Source organism: Pollicipes pollicipes, unplaced genomic scaffold (genome assembly GCF_011947565.3).
Source record: "Pollicipes pollicipes isolate AB1234 unplaced genomic scaffold, Ppol_2.1 Scaffold_4295;HRSCAF=5057_pilon_pilon_pilon, whole genome shotgun sequence".
NCBI lineage: Eukaryota > Metazoa > Arthropoda > Thecostraca > Pollicipedomorpha > Pollicipedidae > Pollicipes > Pollicipes pollicipes.
Window position 1 is genome coordinate 23,754,523 of NW_023596461.1, and position 17,850 is coordinate 23,772,372.

A 17,850-nucleotide genomic window follows, 5' to 3' on the forward strand; every position below is an offset into this window, starting at 1 on the left:
ACGTGAGCGTTTGGCACGCCCGGCTAACGTTGTTCGCAAAGATGATTTATCTGCCAAATTCTATACGTGATGTAATGTATCGCTGATGTCGTCCCGATGGCTCAGTTGATTACCGCGTTCACCTACCGATCCACCCACCCGTGGCGGGGTGGGCTCGAGCCGCCCCAGACGCTCGCTATTTTCCCTCCACAGATATGTCCTTCGCCCGGCGGAATCGCCCGTGCTCAGGGTCAGGTCACGTCAGGGGGCACGACGGACTGTGCCGAACATTGCGGCACGTTAACCGTTCACCGCCAAAGTCTGCCGCTAGCCTGCAATTGCGCGATCGGTTGGTAGTGGTTGGCAATCACACAAAACCCGTGCTTAGCGTGAGGTCTGATGGCAGAAATTCATACATTCAAAACATTGGTATCAAAGCTTTAAAGGGCTTAATCTGTGTGCGTTTGAATGTCACAGGAGCCCATCATGACTGTGTGGTGCATTCCTACATGATGCAACGCGCCACCGTTCAGCCCTGAACCTGACGTCGCAGATAAGCACGTCGTACTCTAACCTTTCGTGGAAGGGGTATTCATACCGTGGGGCACTGGTGACCACCTGGCGGTCAGTGTCGGGTACAACACCGTGCTGGGAGACAGCCGATTGGCTGTAAATCCCGGCGGAGGCACATCATCGCATGGCCAACTTGGCATTCGAAAAATATTCTGGTGGACGGGACGCTGGGATTCGTTATGCATTATGCACGTTTAATACGTGGTCACGTTAGCTCAGCTGCGTCTCGGCTGCACTCGACTCGACTGCACCTCTCTAGCCAAACCGGAGTCTCATCTCTATCGTAATGAAACCGAAACGGGCATTACAGCTGAATGCGCCTGGCCCATGGCTAAAAATCCAGGATCAGTCCTCCCGACCCACCCAGTGTCTCAGCACCGCTCCGGGGACACCACGCCTGCACGAAAGGGCACACGCTTCATCCGGGTTACGCCTTTGCACAGCGGCGCTCGGCTATCACCGGTCTATCTTATCTGCGCGCCGGCCGGCACGGGTCGAGTCGCCGGCTCTTCGATAGCAGCCACAGGGTCCCGTGAGCGCCGGGTCCCGCCACGCCTCTCGTGTGCCGGCCGCGCCGAGCCAGTGTGCCGCTGTGACGCCGGCTGACCGCGCGGACGCGCCGGGCTGAGAGCGGTGCGCGGGGCCGAACGCCGCCGAGCGAATTAGTGCGTCGGGTCCTACAGGCCTTATCTGAGCCGGTCCGCTGCGACAGGCGCTCTTGAGACCGCAGCGTGGCGCTGCCGCTGTGCCCGTGCCGGGTCTGACACCTCTGTCGGCTACAGCGAGCGTGCTGCCGCGGACGCCCGGCCTGACGCGGCCTGACTTTGACGGCGGCGTCGAACTCAGGCACGCACCATGTGGTCACTAAGGAAACGTTTCTGCAATACGTCTCCAGCCGAAACCGAGGAAGAGAGCGCTGAGGTGAGTCCGAGAGCGCTTAGGTAAGTTGGAGAGCACTGAGGTAAGTTCGAGAACACGGAGGTAAGTCGTAGTTGCAGAGACGACGGGTAAAAAGACCGGTTATCTTGATCATCATATGGCCGGCTTGAACGCCCGGGCACTAGCGCGGAAAAGAAAGCAGCTCCTTCGGATCTAGCAAAATTAGTTAAGTTGTTATTTCTCTTTTGCCCTCCTCGGCGCGTTTGTTTTCTAAAGTCGTTTTTGTATCACGCATTTTAGCTCGTTGGTTACCTGCACGACATATTACATTCATAGAGCAAAACTAATCAGTTTGTATTTCCAAGCACATCAATCCTCTTCACCTGCATCCCAGAATACCCGACCGATTTTTAGGGACGAAAATCTACTAGTGAATGTTTGCGAGCCGGTCTTTGTCGTAAATGGCTCGAGATGAAGTTGTTATTTGATTAATCAGCTGGAGTAACATATCTCGCATCCTCTATGCATACCATCTTTTTGTTTTCGGACGCGGCCGATTAAGCCTCACTTCAGCGTGAGCGAGTGCATCGTGCAAGCTGGGCACTTGGGATGTGTTACTACTCAGCACTAATCGCGGGGTAATATTGCTGTCTGGCGCGGTATGGCGAGTCCTCAAGTATCTTAAAGTTGCGCTTACAATATAAATTCGAGACAGTCGATAATTGACTTTCCAAGAACAGCTGAGCTGCTTTCTTCGTATTTGGTATTGCGAGTGGCTTGCATGAGCAGCTTCGGACCCAGAGTATCTGCTAAGCAAAACGTACCGCGCATGCGCTGAGCCCCTGCCCCCAACCATGCCTTAGAGTTCAGCAGAGTATTTTTTCTCCGCCCTTTCATTTTCATCAGACAGGACTGCGTGCCATTTTACGTGGCCCATAATGCTGTGACACGGCCGCCCCGGGCCTGGGTTGGGTCTCGTTGGCCGATGGTCAGTGGATCTTTCCATGTGAGCAGGGTCGAGTAGCGTGCCCGTCGCTAGGAGTCGTGTTCAGAGCCACCGCATAACGAGTTTAGCATTTTGCCCCAGACCACGGAGGTGGCGAATAAAAAATTGAGCCTCTTGACGAAATACGTACCTCCTTTCGATGGAAACAAGACGCCTGCACCTTTCTAATCCTCGTGATGAATACGACCGGGTGCGGCGTGATTGATTCATTTTCGTTGTACTAGTGTCATTTTAGAACCGCATAAATTGGATGGAAAAACGGCACTTCAGAAAAAATGGCAGGGTTTTTGGACAAATTCGACAGAAATCTGACACTTAATTACTACGTACGAGGCCACCAGCCAAGCAAGCACGCGAGCCGGGCAGACTCAATCCGACCCGACCCGACGCCGCAGTCAGTAACGTCTCTGACGAGCTGATATCTTGATAGTGATTGGACCGCCATTAGGTTTTCGGCAATAAGCTGCGCAATTATTTGAGTCAGTCAGCTGATGGGTTTTAAGGGCGTGTCAACGGCCCTCTCCCTATACACGAGCAGATGGTGGCAATATAGATGGTCGCCAAGTGGCACGGGATATTCGGTGTACTCCGTACACACGCACACACACACACACACACACAGACACACACACACACACACACAGACACACACACACACACACACACACACACACACACACACACACACACACACACACACACAACACGGCATCAAATAACGAGCAACGGTTACGGCGCAACACCTGCCCAGTGATGAGACGGGTGCGAGACTTGAACTAATCGACGCAGCGACATGGAGACGGAGGGTCCTGGCGAGGCAGTAGCAGGCGAGTCTGAGCCGACGGCTGTGGGTGTCTCTTCACACCTCACCGCCCGGGTGGCGACGGAAGACCCGGATCGGAGCGGTGGCACCGGAGGGCGATGACTGGGCTGGGTGAGGCTGAGCAGCCGACTGCGCTTGGATCTCCACCCGACAGATACCCTGAGATCACGGCGGCCGTCCTAGCGGACACGAGCTGCTGGCTCTGCTGGCTGGGTGAGACTGGGCAGCCGACTGCGCTTGGAGCTCCAGCTGACAGATATCCTGAGATCACGGCGGCCGTCCTGGCGGACAGGATTGAGCTGGCTCACCGGCTGTGATCCAGCACGAGGGTGTCCTGATTGCAGCACGTCGCCCGTTTGCCTTCACACCCACCACAGCAGCCCGGGCATGAACTGGAGTACCCGGTGCCAGAGTGGAGCGAGCAGAGATGTAGATTATCAGAGATGCATCAGAGATGTAGAAGCGGGGAACAACAAACGCGTCCAGACAGCAGCTGGGCGGGGGCAGGTCGCCTCCCTCAGTTGGTGCGCCTCTCCGCGCGAGAATGACTCACAAGAGCTGCTATCTAGAGGCAAGTGCTTTCTTCCAGATGTTTCTTTTTCTTCTTTTACCATGCGAATCGCGCTCTCCACATTGCCGTTCAGCACCTTGCCGAGTAAGTCAGGTTATATGCTCGGTGTTAAGTGGCCAAATGTGGAGCAAACGCCTTCCATTTGACACCGAGGTGCCGAGGCCCGCTGTCGGCGATGAGTGCCTCCTGTAAGGGCCAGCGGACAGAGTGGACATAAGGACGCCGGACCATCTGAGCGGCTGACATAGAGGGTCCATCTGCCAAACAGTGGCTGATATAATCAACCAGTGTCATCAAGTGCATGGCGCGCGGTGTCACGGCACCGTTCGTCTCGAACGGGTCAGCGCCCGCCTTATGTCATGAGCGGCTGGGCATACCATGAGGCATTAGCGGGCCTGTGCCCGACAATGTGTTAGGGCACGGCGGACACCGCGGGATCGGCTGTCTTAGAGCGGAGGACATTTCAAGCCGGATAATGCCCTTACGTGATAGCACAGAAGCCAGCCCTGCCTGGATGCGATGGACGCGAGTCACGACGCCCCACTGCCGGCTCTGCAGGGCGCCCAGACACTTTTGTTAGAAGACCAATCCGTCTGGAACGGTCGGCTCTGCCAGGAACGGGGAGAATGCACGGATCCCTTCAATGCCGGCACGACTCCCGCTGAGTCAGCCCATCAACTGCAGAGCTTTTCCAGAGCCAGAGCTTCGCCAGAGCCAGAGCCTCGTCAAGGCCAGAGTTTCGCCCGAGCCAGGGCTTTGCCAGAGCCGGAGCTTCGCCAGCGCCAGAGCTTCGCCAAGACCAGGGCTTCATCAGAGCCAGAGCTTCGCCAGAGCCAGAGCTTTGCCAGAGCTGGAGCCTCGCCAGCTCCAGAGCTTCGCCAAGGCCAGAGCTTCATCAGAGCCAGAGCTTTGCCAGAGCCAGAGCTTCGCCAGAGCTGGAGCTTCACCAGCTTCAGAGCTTCGCCAGAGCCAGAGCTTCACCATAGCCAGAGCTTCACCAGAGCCAGAGTTTCGCCAGAACTAGAGCTTCGCCAGACCCGGAGCTTCGCCACCTGCGCCGCAAACGCCGTCTGCGCCCGCGTTCTGGCGGCTCGACTCAGTGCGTCTCCGACACGCGCATGAGCGTGCCCGGCTTGCTCGCGATTGGTGAGTGGCATTCACTGCACTCGCGGAAGTGCGTCAACGAGAACTTTTGTCTGAGCGGTCGCGAGGGATTTGTGATCACTCTCGACTCTCACCGGACGGCCATTCACGAACTGGTCTAGCCGTGTCATGGCGAAAGTAATAGCCCAGCCGAAGTCTGAAAGTAACAGCCCCTTCGCAGTCCGAGAATAGGACCGCTCTGCCTGTGTGAGAACGCAGGAACAGCACGTGACTGGATGCTCCACCTGAAGGAGCACCACATCCCGGCCCATCATGCTTGCATGACACTGTACCGTTGCCTCGAGACGCAGAGCATAATAGCGCCAGACGGGCGCAGAAACGAGTTGGCACAGTACCGGCTAGTACGTCTGGTGGCACGCCAGTACCATTCAGCAGGAAGCTCGGTAACAGGAAAAAGCTGCACAACACGCGACAGATAGCATGGCACGCCGATAAATCTATTAGCCCCACTGCTGACGTCAGAGTAGGGAGGTCAGTTGTCGCCTGTGCTGTTTTGGGGTCCGCGTGCAACCCACTGCCACTAATGATATGACTTAACCCACCCACCCAACTGCACCGACCTTGAATCTGAACGTATGCAGGTTCAGACGCCGACTGTGTGCACGTCCACGAACTCCAGAAACCCGCTGAACGGCCTGATCGCTGCCGGCCAGGCAGAGCCAATCCTTTTCATGCTGAGAGTTTCCGGGAGCTCACAGTTGGCGACGAGCTTCTGTAGGGTCGGCATGGAGGAGGTGATGGACTGTGCGGTCTGCTGGGCTGAGAGTAGAACTCAGATCGTTCGCGTGCAGTGTCCTGTCGTGGGCCGAAGAGCCGATCGAAGTGAGCCAGCAGGTGTGGCGGGCCATCAGCCCGCGTCCACTCAAAACGCGACACCACCTCTTGCACTGTCCGGCCGGCACTGCTAAAGGAAACAGCATGCTGTGTGGTCGCCGCCTGGGAGGCGAGATGCCGGGTTGCGGAGTGGTGCCGACAGTCCCGCCGGCTGGGAGGCGAGATGCCGGGCTGCGGCGGGATGCCGACAGTCCCGCCGCCTGGGAGGCGAGATGCCGGGCTGCGGCGGGATGCCGACAGTCCCGCCGGCTGGGAGGCGAGATGCCGGGCTGCGGCGGGATGCCGACAGTCCCGCCGCCTGGGAGGCGAGATGCCGGGCTGCGGCGGGTTGCCGACAGTCCCGCCGTCTGGGAGGCGAGATGCCGGGCTGCGGCGGAATGCCGACAGTCCCGCCGCCTGGGAGGCGAGATGCCGGACTGCGGCGGGATGCCGACAGTCCCGCCGCCTGGGAGACGAGATGCCGGGCTGCGGCGGGATGCCGACAGTCCCGCCGCCTGGGAGGCGAGATGCCGGGCTGCGGCGGGATGCCGACAGTCCCGCCGCCTGGGAGGCGAGATGCCGGGCTGCGGCGGGATGCCGATAGTCCCGCCGTCTGGGAGGCGAGATGCCGGGCTGCGGCGTGCTGCCGACAGTCCCGCCGCCGTTCCTACCCAACGACAGGACCGCTTGTCTGCCTGCCCTGCCTCGATGTCGTCAGGTCTAGCTCGACCGGCAGCCGTACACTCCTCACCTCCACGGTTAGACGTGGAGGTGAGGACCACTGACACCATGTGAAGGTGTGCTGGTGCGGCGGCTTCAGCTACAGCGCGCAGAGGGAGCGCCTCGCTCCAGCCCTTACCCGGGTCGACTAATATAGGACTCCCCCAGGCAGCTGAGAGTCAGCCTTCAGTGGACACACGCAACAGTGCCCGCTCCTCAACAACGGTCGGGGTGAGAGCTGAGCGAGTTTCACGTTCGCTAAAAAAACAACTAAAAAGAGCCTGCTAAAAGACTGCGCGATGTCGCAAACGTAACGGTGATACACGTACAGAATGGTCTGTTCGGTGGATATCGCCGACGGACCTGGAGGCAACGCGTTGTAAAGAGTACGGCGGCCAGGCGACAGCAGCACCGCTTTCCCTCCGCACTTTGAGATCCGCGCGCGAGAAGTTCTTTGACTATAGTGACAAAGTGGGGGTTCAGTTCAGTCAAGCCCGAAACAAGCTGGCTTAGGACCGTCATTGCTCTCACTCCATACTGTTCTGCTCGGCATTTTTAGTTGGTGTTCGGGCTGTGAGGGGACCGTCTGGATTCGTGTGTTTTGGCCATCGTTTACGCCGGTGTTCTGGGCTGCAGCCGGGTCGACCAAAGTGGAGCGCACTCAGATTTAAGTCAGCGTGCCGAATGTCAATGATTGGCTGCTTGGGGCGTCTCCCCCTGTGGACATGAGTTTTGACATCACGTCTCGTTAGACGTCTCTAAATTCCCCGGCTACCAACCCTGCTGTTAAGTCTGAAGTCGGCAGACTAACAGGCTCTTGTAACTTAACGTTCTTGTTTGCACAATGAGCGTTAGTCCGCCGTCGTCTGCGGCGTATCAAGTCCTTTAGTCAATCGTGATTTTGTGAACATCGAAATATCCTCATTCATGGGCATCGAATTGACAGATTAAGATTCGATTACTCCGTGCACCTTACGCTTCATGCCACCGATACCGTGCGACTAAGATTCGATTACTCTGTGCCTTACGCTTCAGGTCACCGATACCGTGCGACTGAGATTCGATTACCCTGTGCGCCTTAAGCTTCGGGTCACCGATACCGTGCGACTAAGATTCGATCATTCCGTGCACCTTACGCTTCAGGCCACCGATACCGTGCGACACGTTTCAGGTCGACCCGGAGCTCATCTTCACGCAAGAGAAGAAAATCGGCAAGGGCGCGTTCGGGGAGGTGTTCAAGGGCATCAACAAAAGGACCAACCGGGTAAAGTCATATCACTCTGGCTACTCCAATGTAATGACTGGGACTTCTGCCGCCCAACGACGGAGTCACCGTAGAGGTGGTCAGCCAGCTAAGGGAACCCTTGGCCAACATCGAGCGCAAGATCCTTCGGTTAGGATTCGAGGTCCCAGGTCACCTCGTAGCGCCCTCCCTCCGTCTTGTCTGTGCTTAAACTGGATACTAGCAAAAGACAGCGATCCACAGCATGCTAGGGGTATTTCTGGCATGTGCCGAATGTCGCCTCTGCACGTCAACACAACTGTCCAAATGCGAATGTCGTATGCGGTGGCATGCAGCGGTATGTATTTTCCGATTATCTGCGCGCGATAATCAGCGCCACGCAGGTAGCCACGCAAAATGTACCAGAACGTATTACAAATACACCGTTTTCCACGCAACAATATGGCATGGCATGGAGTTGCTAGATCACACTTCTGCCACGAAAGAATCGACGCGTCAGCACTATTAGCTGATCGCAAGCCGAGATGGACAGCCGCTACTTACGGCAGCCGCCCGGCGACAGGTGGTGGCCATCAAGATCATGGACCTGGAGGACGCCGAGAACGAGATCGAGGATATCCAGCAGGAGATCACCATTCTGTCCCAGTGTGACTCGCCCTACGTCACCAAGTACTTCCATTCCTACATCAAGGTGGGCTCTTGGGGCGCAACTGCAGTTATGAGGCCGTGTCTGTGACTGTAAATGGTTGCGCACGCTGTATTTAAGCGAATGGTTGCACTGTTAATTCGAACATTACAGCGAACGATATTGGGATTAGGGCCGCTGATTCAGGCTTTCGCGTCACCAATCCAGATTCTGTCGAAGTTCTGCGGGTGAAATCCACACGGGTGGCCTGCCATTTTGTCGGCCGGTCCTTCACCACTTCCTCTTTTGCACCACTTAATATCTGGCCGGCTCGCCGTGTGCAGGGTACGAGCTTGTGGATCATCATGGAGTACCTGGGCGGCGGCTCGGCGCACGACCTGATGAAGCCGGGCGTGTTCGAGGAGATGTACATCGCCATCATCCTGCGCGAGGTCCTGAAAGGCCTCGACTACCTCCACTCAGAACGGGTGCTGCACCGTGATATCAAAGGTGGGCAGCGAGTACGGGAAACGGCATGCTTGGTGGGTTTCGTACATTTGGATTCGAGCCTCGCTCTTCGCGGTGCATGGGTGACTAGGCCAGTGGGATGCGCATTCGATGTGCGAGTCACGCATCGCAAGATCAGAACGGCTAGATGCCCTATGAATGGAACCGTAACCGAAAACATGGTTAAGATGTACAAAGTATCCGTAAAATGTTTTTTTTTGTGGCGTGGTATGGTAACAATGGATGGACACTTTTGTTTACTGTGACAAAAATATTGGAAAAGTTGCTGACATTTTGGGTGTAAAGAGGCAGCCGATAGACTATGTGTCCATGCAGATGCCATTCTTCGATCTATTGGTACACCTATTTATGGGGTGAACACTTTTGATCTCGCTTAACACGAGTCCGAGTGGTCGGTTAAATGTGATGCGATCGGGTGGGGACGGATCAATCAGACATGCAGACTTTCTCACGCAACCAGCTTTAATCTAGATACTTTATCTTAATAAAAGGTCACTTGAGTTCATGCGAGGTTTGTGACCTTATCTGACATTTATAAGTGTAGAACAACCAAAATTCCTCAATAAATATATACATATATATATATATATATATATATATATGTATGTATGCATAAATATATATATATATATATATATATATATATATATATATATATATATATATATATATATACATATATATATATATATATATATATATAAATCAGCGTTAAGAGTTCCTCTAGACAACATGTTCCTCATGACCAAAAGGCTGATCGCTGCTATTTTCGGTCAGTGACTTTTCTAACCTTCATAAAAGGCAAAGTAATAAGTCTGATGACGTCTTCGTGATCAAGGAATCTAGAATGAGCGTGCAAAAACTACCCAATATGGTATGTTTCCAGGAAAATTGTGTCGGATTTGACGTGTATCTGATCCCCATAGGACGCCCATATCCAACAGAATGGATAGAAATTTCAATGCAAAATATCTAACTGCCGAAAAATTTATTTCAATATTGTGTAGCATCTTCTAACACCCTGCTAACTCATCCAGTTCAAAATTCCCCAGAAGTGTCCTCGCACAAAATCCTGGTCGAGCTTTGATCCGCTACCAGTCGGCGGCCTTAAGAGGTTTATATGCTTTGCTTTTACCAAAATACCGACTGTTTAATCGCCTACATTCACACAAAATGTTGCGTCTTGACACCACAACAGTCGTGTGTTGCATCTTTTACCTTTGGAAGGTGTCAAATTGGCTCTCCACACACCCGAGCGCGTCTTAATGATTCATAGCTGGTACGTTCGCATGCGTCGATCAATAGTAAGATCATATGCCTCGACCCGAAACGGGTGCATCTGCTGTTTGAAGACGAACGCGTAACAATTTGCGCTATTTGCCCCGAGGCTATATAGCAAATAATTTGCCCTCGCTTTTGTTCAGGACCTACTATCGCTCATTTTCTCCTCTGTCCGCAACGCTTAATTTTATATTTCTGCGATGTTCGGTGCTCGTGATCTGGACATGTTTTAAAAAATATTCTCCATGATGGTAAAACGGAAGAGTGATTTAAAATGGTGGTGATACAGCATAGTGACAGAAAGGCGGAAATACAAATATTCACCAAGCAGCCTATATAAAAAGTGCCCTTAAGATACTTCAGCTAACTTGTAAAAAGTCGTGCTGCTTACTTGCTGCTGAGAATTTGCGGCAATACGATGACTGAGTGTGATGACAAGCCCGTCAAAAACGTCACTGAACGTCCGGGACGGTGAGCTACAGAATGGCCGGCCAGCTGGTGTCAGAAGTGGCTCGAACTTCGCCCTTGCTCGCATGGAGCATTCCGTCGATGGGTTCGCATATCTGCGTCATTACAAAAAGCATCCGACTCACACAATGCTACGCTCAGCATGAACGCCTAAACTTGCTAAAATGTGTGTTTTGATATCGCTACTGGGGATAAGCGCCTGTATGCGTTTTTGCACGTTTGCACTTAACAACATTTCATGCAAGTTGTTCATCTGAACGAAAACGATGCCTTTATGGAGTTCATCGTTTCGTCGCTCTAGTTTATCTTCCGTTTTTGTCGTCCCCCCCCCCCCCCTCTCCCTCTCTCTCTCAATCTCTGTTCTAGTAAGTTCCACACCTATCATATCCATATCATTGACGTGATACCGTCCTATCCGTTGTATGCATTGTCTTGGTCCTGGCATTGTATGCATTGCCAAGACTATCCAGAATCCACATGTCTATCATTCGGTCTGTGATTTCTATCTGCGCCGGCTCTAGTATCAAAGTGCTGTGGACAACCAGCTTATCACAATCCTTTTCATTAGCGCCGATAACAAGCAATGTTGACGTGGTGCCCATGGTCCTGGGTGGTCCATCTGGCTTTCCCAATCATGAAGGGGAATGCACGACCAGCGCACCTTGCATGTTATTGGCACTCTGTTCGCATGACTGCCGATGACATACGGAGTCCATGCCGATGAAAATGGTCTCAGCATGCACTGTGTCGCGTTCAGCGTTTCCAGCAATAATGAGGCATATCTTGACCCGCTTATTTATTGCCAGCCGAAATATTAGTCATTGCGCCTAACGCAACGTCAGTTTCCCAACTCATGACCGATAAAGGCAGCACCCAGACATAAAGCTTTCTTGAACCCTGACCGCACCGTTGTTGATTTTGTGCGGCGTCCACTCTGGGTGCGGCGGATGCCTTCGACGGTGTTCTGTGCTGTAAGCTACATCAACACGGCGGCGTCGCAAAGCTAGCGTTGAGCACTCGGTGGATGTAGATCACTCTGGCGCATCGGGTAATGGCGTAAGCCTTTGCTGTTCCTGACACTCGAGCTGGGAATAGCTGTCACCTACTGTCGCAATAAACATTCGACTGAATCTGCAGCCTGGCTCCGTTTAGCCGTGTGGCTCTATCTGCAGCCCGGCTCCCTTCAGCCAATGTGAGATCGCACCCATGACCGACAGTACCAATGGTACATTACTTTTGTTTCCGCGCTTGGTGCGGTACCCGCAGCGGCAGGGAAAAACCAATGACGGCCGGCTCGCGATCAGCCGGAAGCATAGGGGTAAACAGAAAGCGTCGCAAACTTCGCATCATAGGTACAGCTACGGACTCACGGTTTCGGTCAGGCCACTGACCACTGCAGGCCTTTCTCAATTGCAAGAAGTACGCCTGTGCGTGGCATACCCTAGAGTCGGTAAATAGGGCTGCGTTTTTACATTGTGACCCAGGATGCGGCTTTGACAAATTCACGCCGATGTGGTGTTCCCTAGGGTTCGCCAGTCCTCGTCAGGGTGTTGTGCCGATACGCTATTGCATACAGCTAGGCCCTTTCGCAATGCAGTGCATGGTTAGAATAAAATACCCAAAATGTTTCCCCTTGCATGGTCGTGAGAGCATACTCTTGCATAAATTCTACTAACTCGGCTCGTTGTAAGGTATCGTATGGCAGATAGCTTTAAGGGCGTGAATCCATGTTCGCACGCACCGTTGCTCCTTTGTAGATGATTGGGCCTGGCGGGCGTCATCGAATCTGGGCACCGCTCGTTAAGTGTACCTGGCAACCAAGGACAGCTCACCTTGCACTTATCAGTGTCTGGCGTATGCATCAGTCCTGGGACTTCCACTTTTACACATCGATCAGTATGAGCGGGGTCGTGAAGTGATGACCTTGTGATGTTTTCAGACGGTCGTGCGGGCCCGTAATCCCCGTTAGATCACCCCCCTCTTGCATGTCATTTGGTTAAGAAGTATTTTCGGGACAGTGTACACCATATCGGACGGCGACTGTTCCGCAGGGGTGCCAAAAATGGAACCTCTGCCGTACAGTGTGCGTTACTAACGTGCTTTTAGCAAGAAAAGTCCAGGCTGGGTACCAAACTCTTTTTAAAAGAAAAATTCCGGTCACCGTGGAAGGGATGCTCAGCTGTCACGCGTTTCGCAACATCTGCTCTTGAGTCTTGTGATCTCAAGCATATTGCTTTACCAACCACGCCACCTGCCGTCCGGCAGCGGCCAACATCCTGCTCTCGGAGCAGGGAGACGTCAAGCTGGCCGACTTTGGCGTGGCCGGCCAGCTCAGCTCGGACACGCCGAAGCGTCAGACGTTCGTCGGCACGCCGTTCTGGATGGCGCCCGAGGTTGTCCAACAGAGCGCCTACGACTCCAAGGTGGGTCGCCGCCCCTGGGCCGCCGTCTCTGGGTCGTCGCCTCTGGGCTGCCACCTCTGGGTCGTCGCCTCTGGGCCGCCACCTCCTGACCGCCGCCTCTGGGCCGCCGCCTCTACAGGCGGGCTGGCCGACCTCCCCTGCTCCTCGGTCCTCAGCTAGGCTATCTGGCGGCTGCGAAGCGCTCGCAAAGGCTGTTAGAAAAGGCGAGGGGTGGACGCTGTGGCAGGTGTCAGATGCCAACGTGAGTAGTGCTACTCAGAGGTGCTGATGAAATCCCTTAAGATATTCAAAGAAACCTGATAATTTGGTGACTCTTAAGCTGACATTCCTCCAACCACTGACATCAACAATTCTCGTGAAACTGGAATATGTTCTCACGCAGAGTTGTAACGAACGCCCCTCCGCCCTCAGCCGGGACTTACGGACGTATCCGCCAGCGTCTTATGTCGAGTAGCGTGCAGTGACGAATGCTTACAATACCGAACGACACCACTGACGCCGCGGCCAGATCGGCGTGCTGCCGCACAGCGCTGACACTGTGCCCTGATGTGAACAGGCGGACATCTGGTCCCTGGGCATCACCGCTATCGAGCTGGCCAAGGGTCAGCCGCCATACTCGGACCTTCACCCGATGAGGGTGCTCTTCCTCATCCCCAAGAATAACGCGCCGCGGCTGGATGGTGACTTCAGTCGGCCATTCAAGGACTTCGTCGAGACTTGTCTCAATAAGGACCCCGACGATGTGAGCACGCGCGTGCCTCCTGCTGAGTGCACCGTGCTTTGTGCTCCTGTGCTCCCTTTCCACTCACTGACGCTCATGCCTGCGCTGACGTAATCGAGAAAGGCATCATATCATTTTGTATTCGAGAGCAAAGATAGTTGAATGCAATCAGAACTGTTCTCGAAATGGCTTGATAGAGCCGAAGCAGTATCAAACCCTTCCATATTTAAGTACTCTTTATCCAAAGCTCAGTAGATGCTGAGCTAATTGATGTGATACAGTCTGGCTCATTATCGTCTGCCGTTTCTCATGCTGTTGTTGCGGCGCCCTTTCGCAGCGCCCAACCGCCAAGGAACTGCTGCATTTGCCGTTCGTCCGTAAGGCTCGGCAGACGGTGCGTCTGATAGAGCTTGTGGACCACTACAAGAAGTGGCAGCTGACGCAGGAGGACTCGGACAGCGATGGCGAGACGGACGCGTGAGTGTCCGCCGGGCACGGATGTCCCGGAATGCGAGTGTCCGCGGGATGTGAGTGTCCACTGTGTATGAGTGTGCCCGAGGAAATTGTTGAGTGCCCATGACAGCTGAATCATTGAGTATACGGCGAAGAGCGAAATTGCGAACGCACATGCGAAGAGTTTAAGTATCTGAGGAAATATGGGTTTTCCTCCTCCCCACTCTTTGTCAAATAAAAAGGAGTACTGACAAGTGTTCAGAGGGCTGGAAAGCTAGATATGAGGACTTCCTCGGACAGTTTTTCAGGCATCTGCACCTTGCACTGCACGCACTACAGAGCTGTAACGACTGTAAAATCGTCACCAGTGCACATACACAGTTGTTCTGTATCTATCGCCACAGCCTCACTGGCGGGGCGCCAGATGTCCTAACAAGCGAGTGGTGGACATGCGAGAGTGCCCCAGGAACCGTTCTTTGGGGGCTCAGCTTTGACGGCACGTTGTCAGCTGGCCTGGAATTTAAGCTAACGCGGGAGGGGGAGCGGCGTGTCCTGGCATTGTGGCACCACGTGAGTTGTTTTTCGGCAAACGAAGCTGTTGAGCTTGGATTGCTCTGCTCGTATGATCGGACCAGGGCTTCCACGTCAATAAAGGCTTCGTCATCATTGTGATGCGGCAGCTATCCTTCCAAAACGTTTGGCCACTTGCACGAAGAGGTGCATACAGTATGAGCCGCTTTTGACATGATTCGTCGTGCTTCAGTTTGGTCGCTTTGTTGGCTCTCCAGTGACTCGGTGGACGTTGACCTGGAGCTGGACGAGTCGGAGTGGATTCACTCGGTGCGCGGACCGCCCAAGCGGCGTCAAGCCCGAATCCACGATGACGACTGTCCGCAGGCGCCGAATGTGGACCTGCAGAACCACGGCAACAGTCAGGCGCCGCCGCCGCTAATCGCACAGGTTAGGCGCACTGCACCAAACACATATCTGCTCAAGCCGTGTGCAGGAAGCTAGTCTTGGTTAACAGCAAGTTAGAAGTTAGTTAGGCGTTAGTTTCACGATGCTGCCGTGCCCCTTTCGCTCATTTGTAAATGTGCCTTCGTGTCACAAATTACAAGGAAGCTTTTGAGCATGGTTTGTTCTTTTCGGTCCGATTTTTGGCCGTAAGCGCAGTGCGCCCGCACGCGAGTAGACGCATGCACCGTGCTGTCAGCGACATTTTCTCGTGGCGGTCGTGGGGAACACCAGAGACTCTGACCGGCCGGTAGGTGGCGGACCTCAGGCAGCCTGGCACGCCACCAGGAGACTCTCAGATTGGCGGCCTGGCGGAGCAGCTGGCGGCCGAGAGGAAGCGCAGACAGTCGCACAGCGCGGTCTGTCCACCTTCAGGCCTACAGGTAGTGCCCAACCCTCAGAACAGCGAGGAGCGAGCTCGGTTCACACGCGGTCTGCAGACACCTACCCACAGCATATACGGCTTTGCAGATGGTCACAGAGGCAGGACTGGCTGTCTGCAGCCAGCCCGTGAGCAGGCGTTGACCTGTCAATGAGGGTGAGCAGCCCTAGGCGTTTTTCACGAACAGTCGATGCGCGGTCCACAGCCAGCGATGTAAGTGAGACGCGCCGACTAGGTCCTCTGGCAGCCCCGGCTCCGACGTGCTGTCACTGAGAGCCTCGATCGGTCGGCTCTGGTCCAGCAATGGCAGTGTTTGATCGGCAGACACGAACCGGAAAGAGTGTCAACGTCATGATCTTGGACGTCCGTGTGTTTTTTCTGTCAACAGCCAAGGCCATTGGAGCCGCCGCCGCCAGTTCCTGCCAGCGTCGCTCCAACGCCCTCCACCGCGGACACAAGCACTCGCACACGGCACCTCAGCACAGAACCTGGCAGCCCAACGAGGGACTTGAACGGATCGGCAGCAGTTTTTGCCAGCAGCTCCTCCAGCCTAGACGTCTGGCCCTTTGGCGGTAGCGGCAGTCAAGCCCTCAGCCGCTCCATCTACCCGCTGCTGGCTGAGGTCGGTGCCGTCGCCGACCGCACGCGGTAGCGTGGTCCGAGGGGCGCTGCTGGTTAGACGCACTGGGTCCCCTCCTGCTGAATGCGCCAATCTGAGGAGCGTTCTAGTTAACGTTTTCGCGCAGTCAGAAACTGAACCGATCGAGGATATTCGTGCTTGTTCAAGACGAGCCCGGGCTGCATCCTGTGAGCTCCCATCGGTACCTGAGTCTCCGTCCGACGAGCGTCGTCTGTAATGTCTCCGTTGCCAGTCATGGGCCCGAAGAACCTCAGTATGTCAGGCCCCAGTCTGCCGGGCTTCACTCTGGCGGGCTCCAGTCTGAGGGACCCCACTCTGAGAGCCCCAATCTGAGGCATTCTACTCTAGCGGGCCCCAGTCTGAGGGACATCAGTCCAGCCGGGATCTCAGTCTCACGGCCCCAGTCTGAAAACGCGGCTTAATGTGCACCGGTTTGACTCGCTTGGGCCGAAACGTCTCGCTCTGGCCTATACCAGCCTGCAGATCCCCAATCTGACGGGTCTGGCCCACCGCAGCTGCAGCGGCGCCGTCGGAAGAGCCAGGCGCAGGGGGACGCTGCGCCGCCGTCCGAGTGCATAGAGACCATCGAGGAGCTGCGAGTCGCCTTCGAGACGGCCGAGCGCCAGGTGCCCGGCATCGTCGACCAGCTGCTGTGCGGCGTGCTGCGACAGCTGCTGCCAACGGCTGGCGAGCCGCAGGTGCACGCCGCGTTGCGCAGGCTGTCCAGATGAGCGTTCGGAAGGGTCGTGGCCGACGTGAGCGGCCCGGACCCGGGAAGACGTGCTCCCGGCTGCGGAAGAGGAAGACGACCGCCCTCCGCCGGGCAATCCCCTGCTATGGCACAGCTGGGGCGTGGGGGTGGGGTGGGAGCAGTGTTGGGAAGGGGCTCGGTAGCGATACCTGACCGACACGCCCTCACCAGCCGGACGCATGGTCAAACGCTCTTGTGACAACGGTGGCTTGCTGGATACGTTCGTCCCACAGCGTGGACATTTCCGGGCTGGAAACCCACGGGGTGCGCGGCGGGGGATCGGGCCCAAACGCAGCATATGTAGCTTGCGCCATGCCGGCCGAGTCCGAGGTAGAGGTCCCGGGGCCGACCGACCGGTTTTCTTGGTGTCTGCTTGCATGTGTAGTTTGTTCGCTGCGCCGCGATTGCCCAGATAACGCACGCTGCGCCGGCCCGGATGGCACCAATCGAATGCTAGTCAGTGAGTGTTGTCGGGATCTTGCCGTCGCGGTGACAGTCACGCCGGTGGAGGCGAGCCGAGGCATGTGTTGTTGCACCGCGAAGGGCCTGTCATCCGGGTAAAGCCTCTGCTCGTGCTGATATCAGCTGCGTTCGTAGTGACGGCTTCACGTAATACATCCTAACCTCAGACCATGTCGTCAATCCGACGCACCCTGGTCAGCTCTTGCACCGGACCTTCCACTTGTTTCGATTCAGCGTGCGTCCCATCAGCTCGCCGAGCAATCACGTATGTTTTCTGCTGCGCCGGCGACCTAGTTCAACACCGCGAGCTCGCGGGTCCGACGCCAACGCG

At 55.3% G+C, this 17,850-nt stretch overlaps 1 protein-coding gene across 1 annotated transcript; it reads left to right on the plus strand.

The window, feature by feature from the left end:
- Nucleotides 1-1,130: 1,130 nt before the first annotated feature.
- On the plus strand, nucleotides 1,131-17,685 carry LOC119096601 (serine/threonine-protein kinase 26). The gene is made up of 11 exons (XM_037219502.1): nucleotides 1,131-1,473; nucleotides 7,700-7,792; nucleotides 8,334-8,462; nucleotides 8,741-8,906; nucleotides 12,939-13,096; nucleotides 13,653-13,838; nucleotides 14,155-14,294; nucleotides 15,059-15,230; nucleotides 15,539-15,667; nucleotides 16,055-16,288; nucleotides 16,822-17,685. The coding sequence occupies exons 1-11, from the start codon at nucleotides 1,408-1,410 to the stop codon at nucleotides 17,035-17,037; spliced, it is 1,689 nt and encodes a 562-aa protein (XP_037075397.1). The 5' UTR covers nucleotides 1,131-1,407; the 3' UTR covers nucleotides 17,038-17,685.
- Nucleotides 17,686-17,850: the final 165 nt, after the last annotated feature.

Coding starts and splice junctions, on each gene's coding strand:
- LOC119096601 (XM_037219502.1), top strand. CDS start 1,408: ATGTGGTCACTAAGGAAACGTTTCTGCAATACGTCTCCAGCCGAAACC. Junction 8,463..8,740: donor ACTTCCATTCCTACATCAAG/GTGGGCTCTTGG, acceptor CGCCGTGTGCAG/GGTACGAGCTTGTGGATCAT. Junction 8,907..12,938: donor GCTGCACCGTGATATCAAAG/GTGGGCAGCGAG, acceptor GCCGTCCGGCAG/CGGCCAACATCCTGCTCTCG.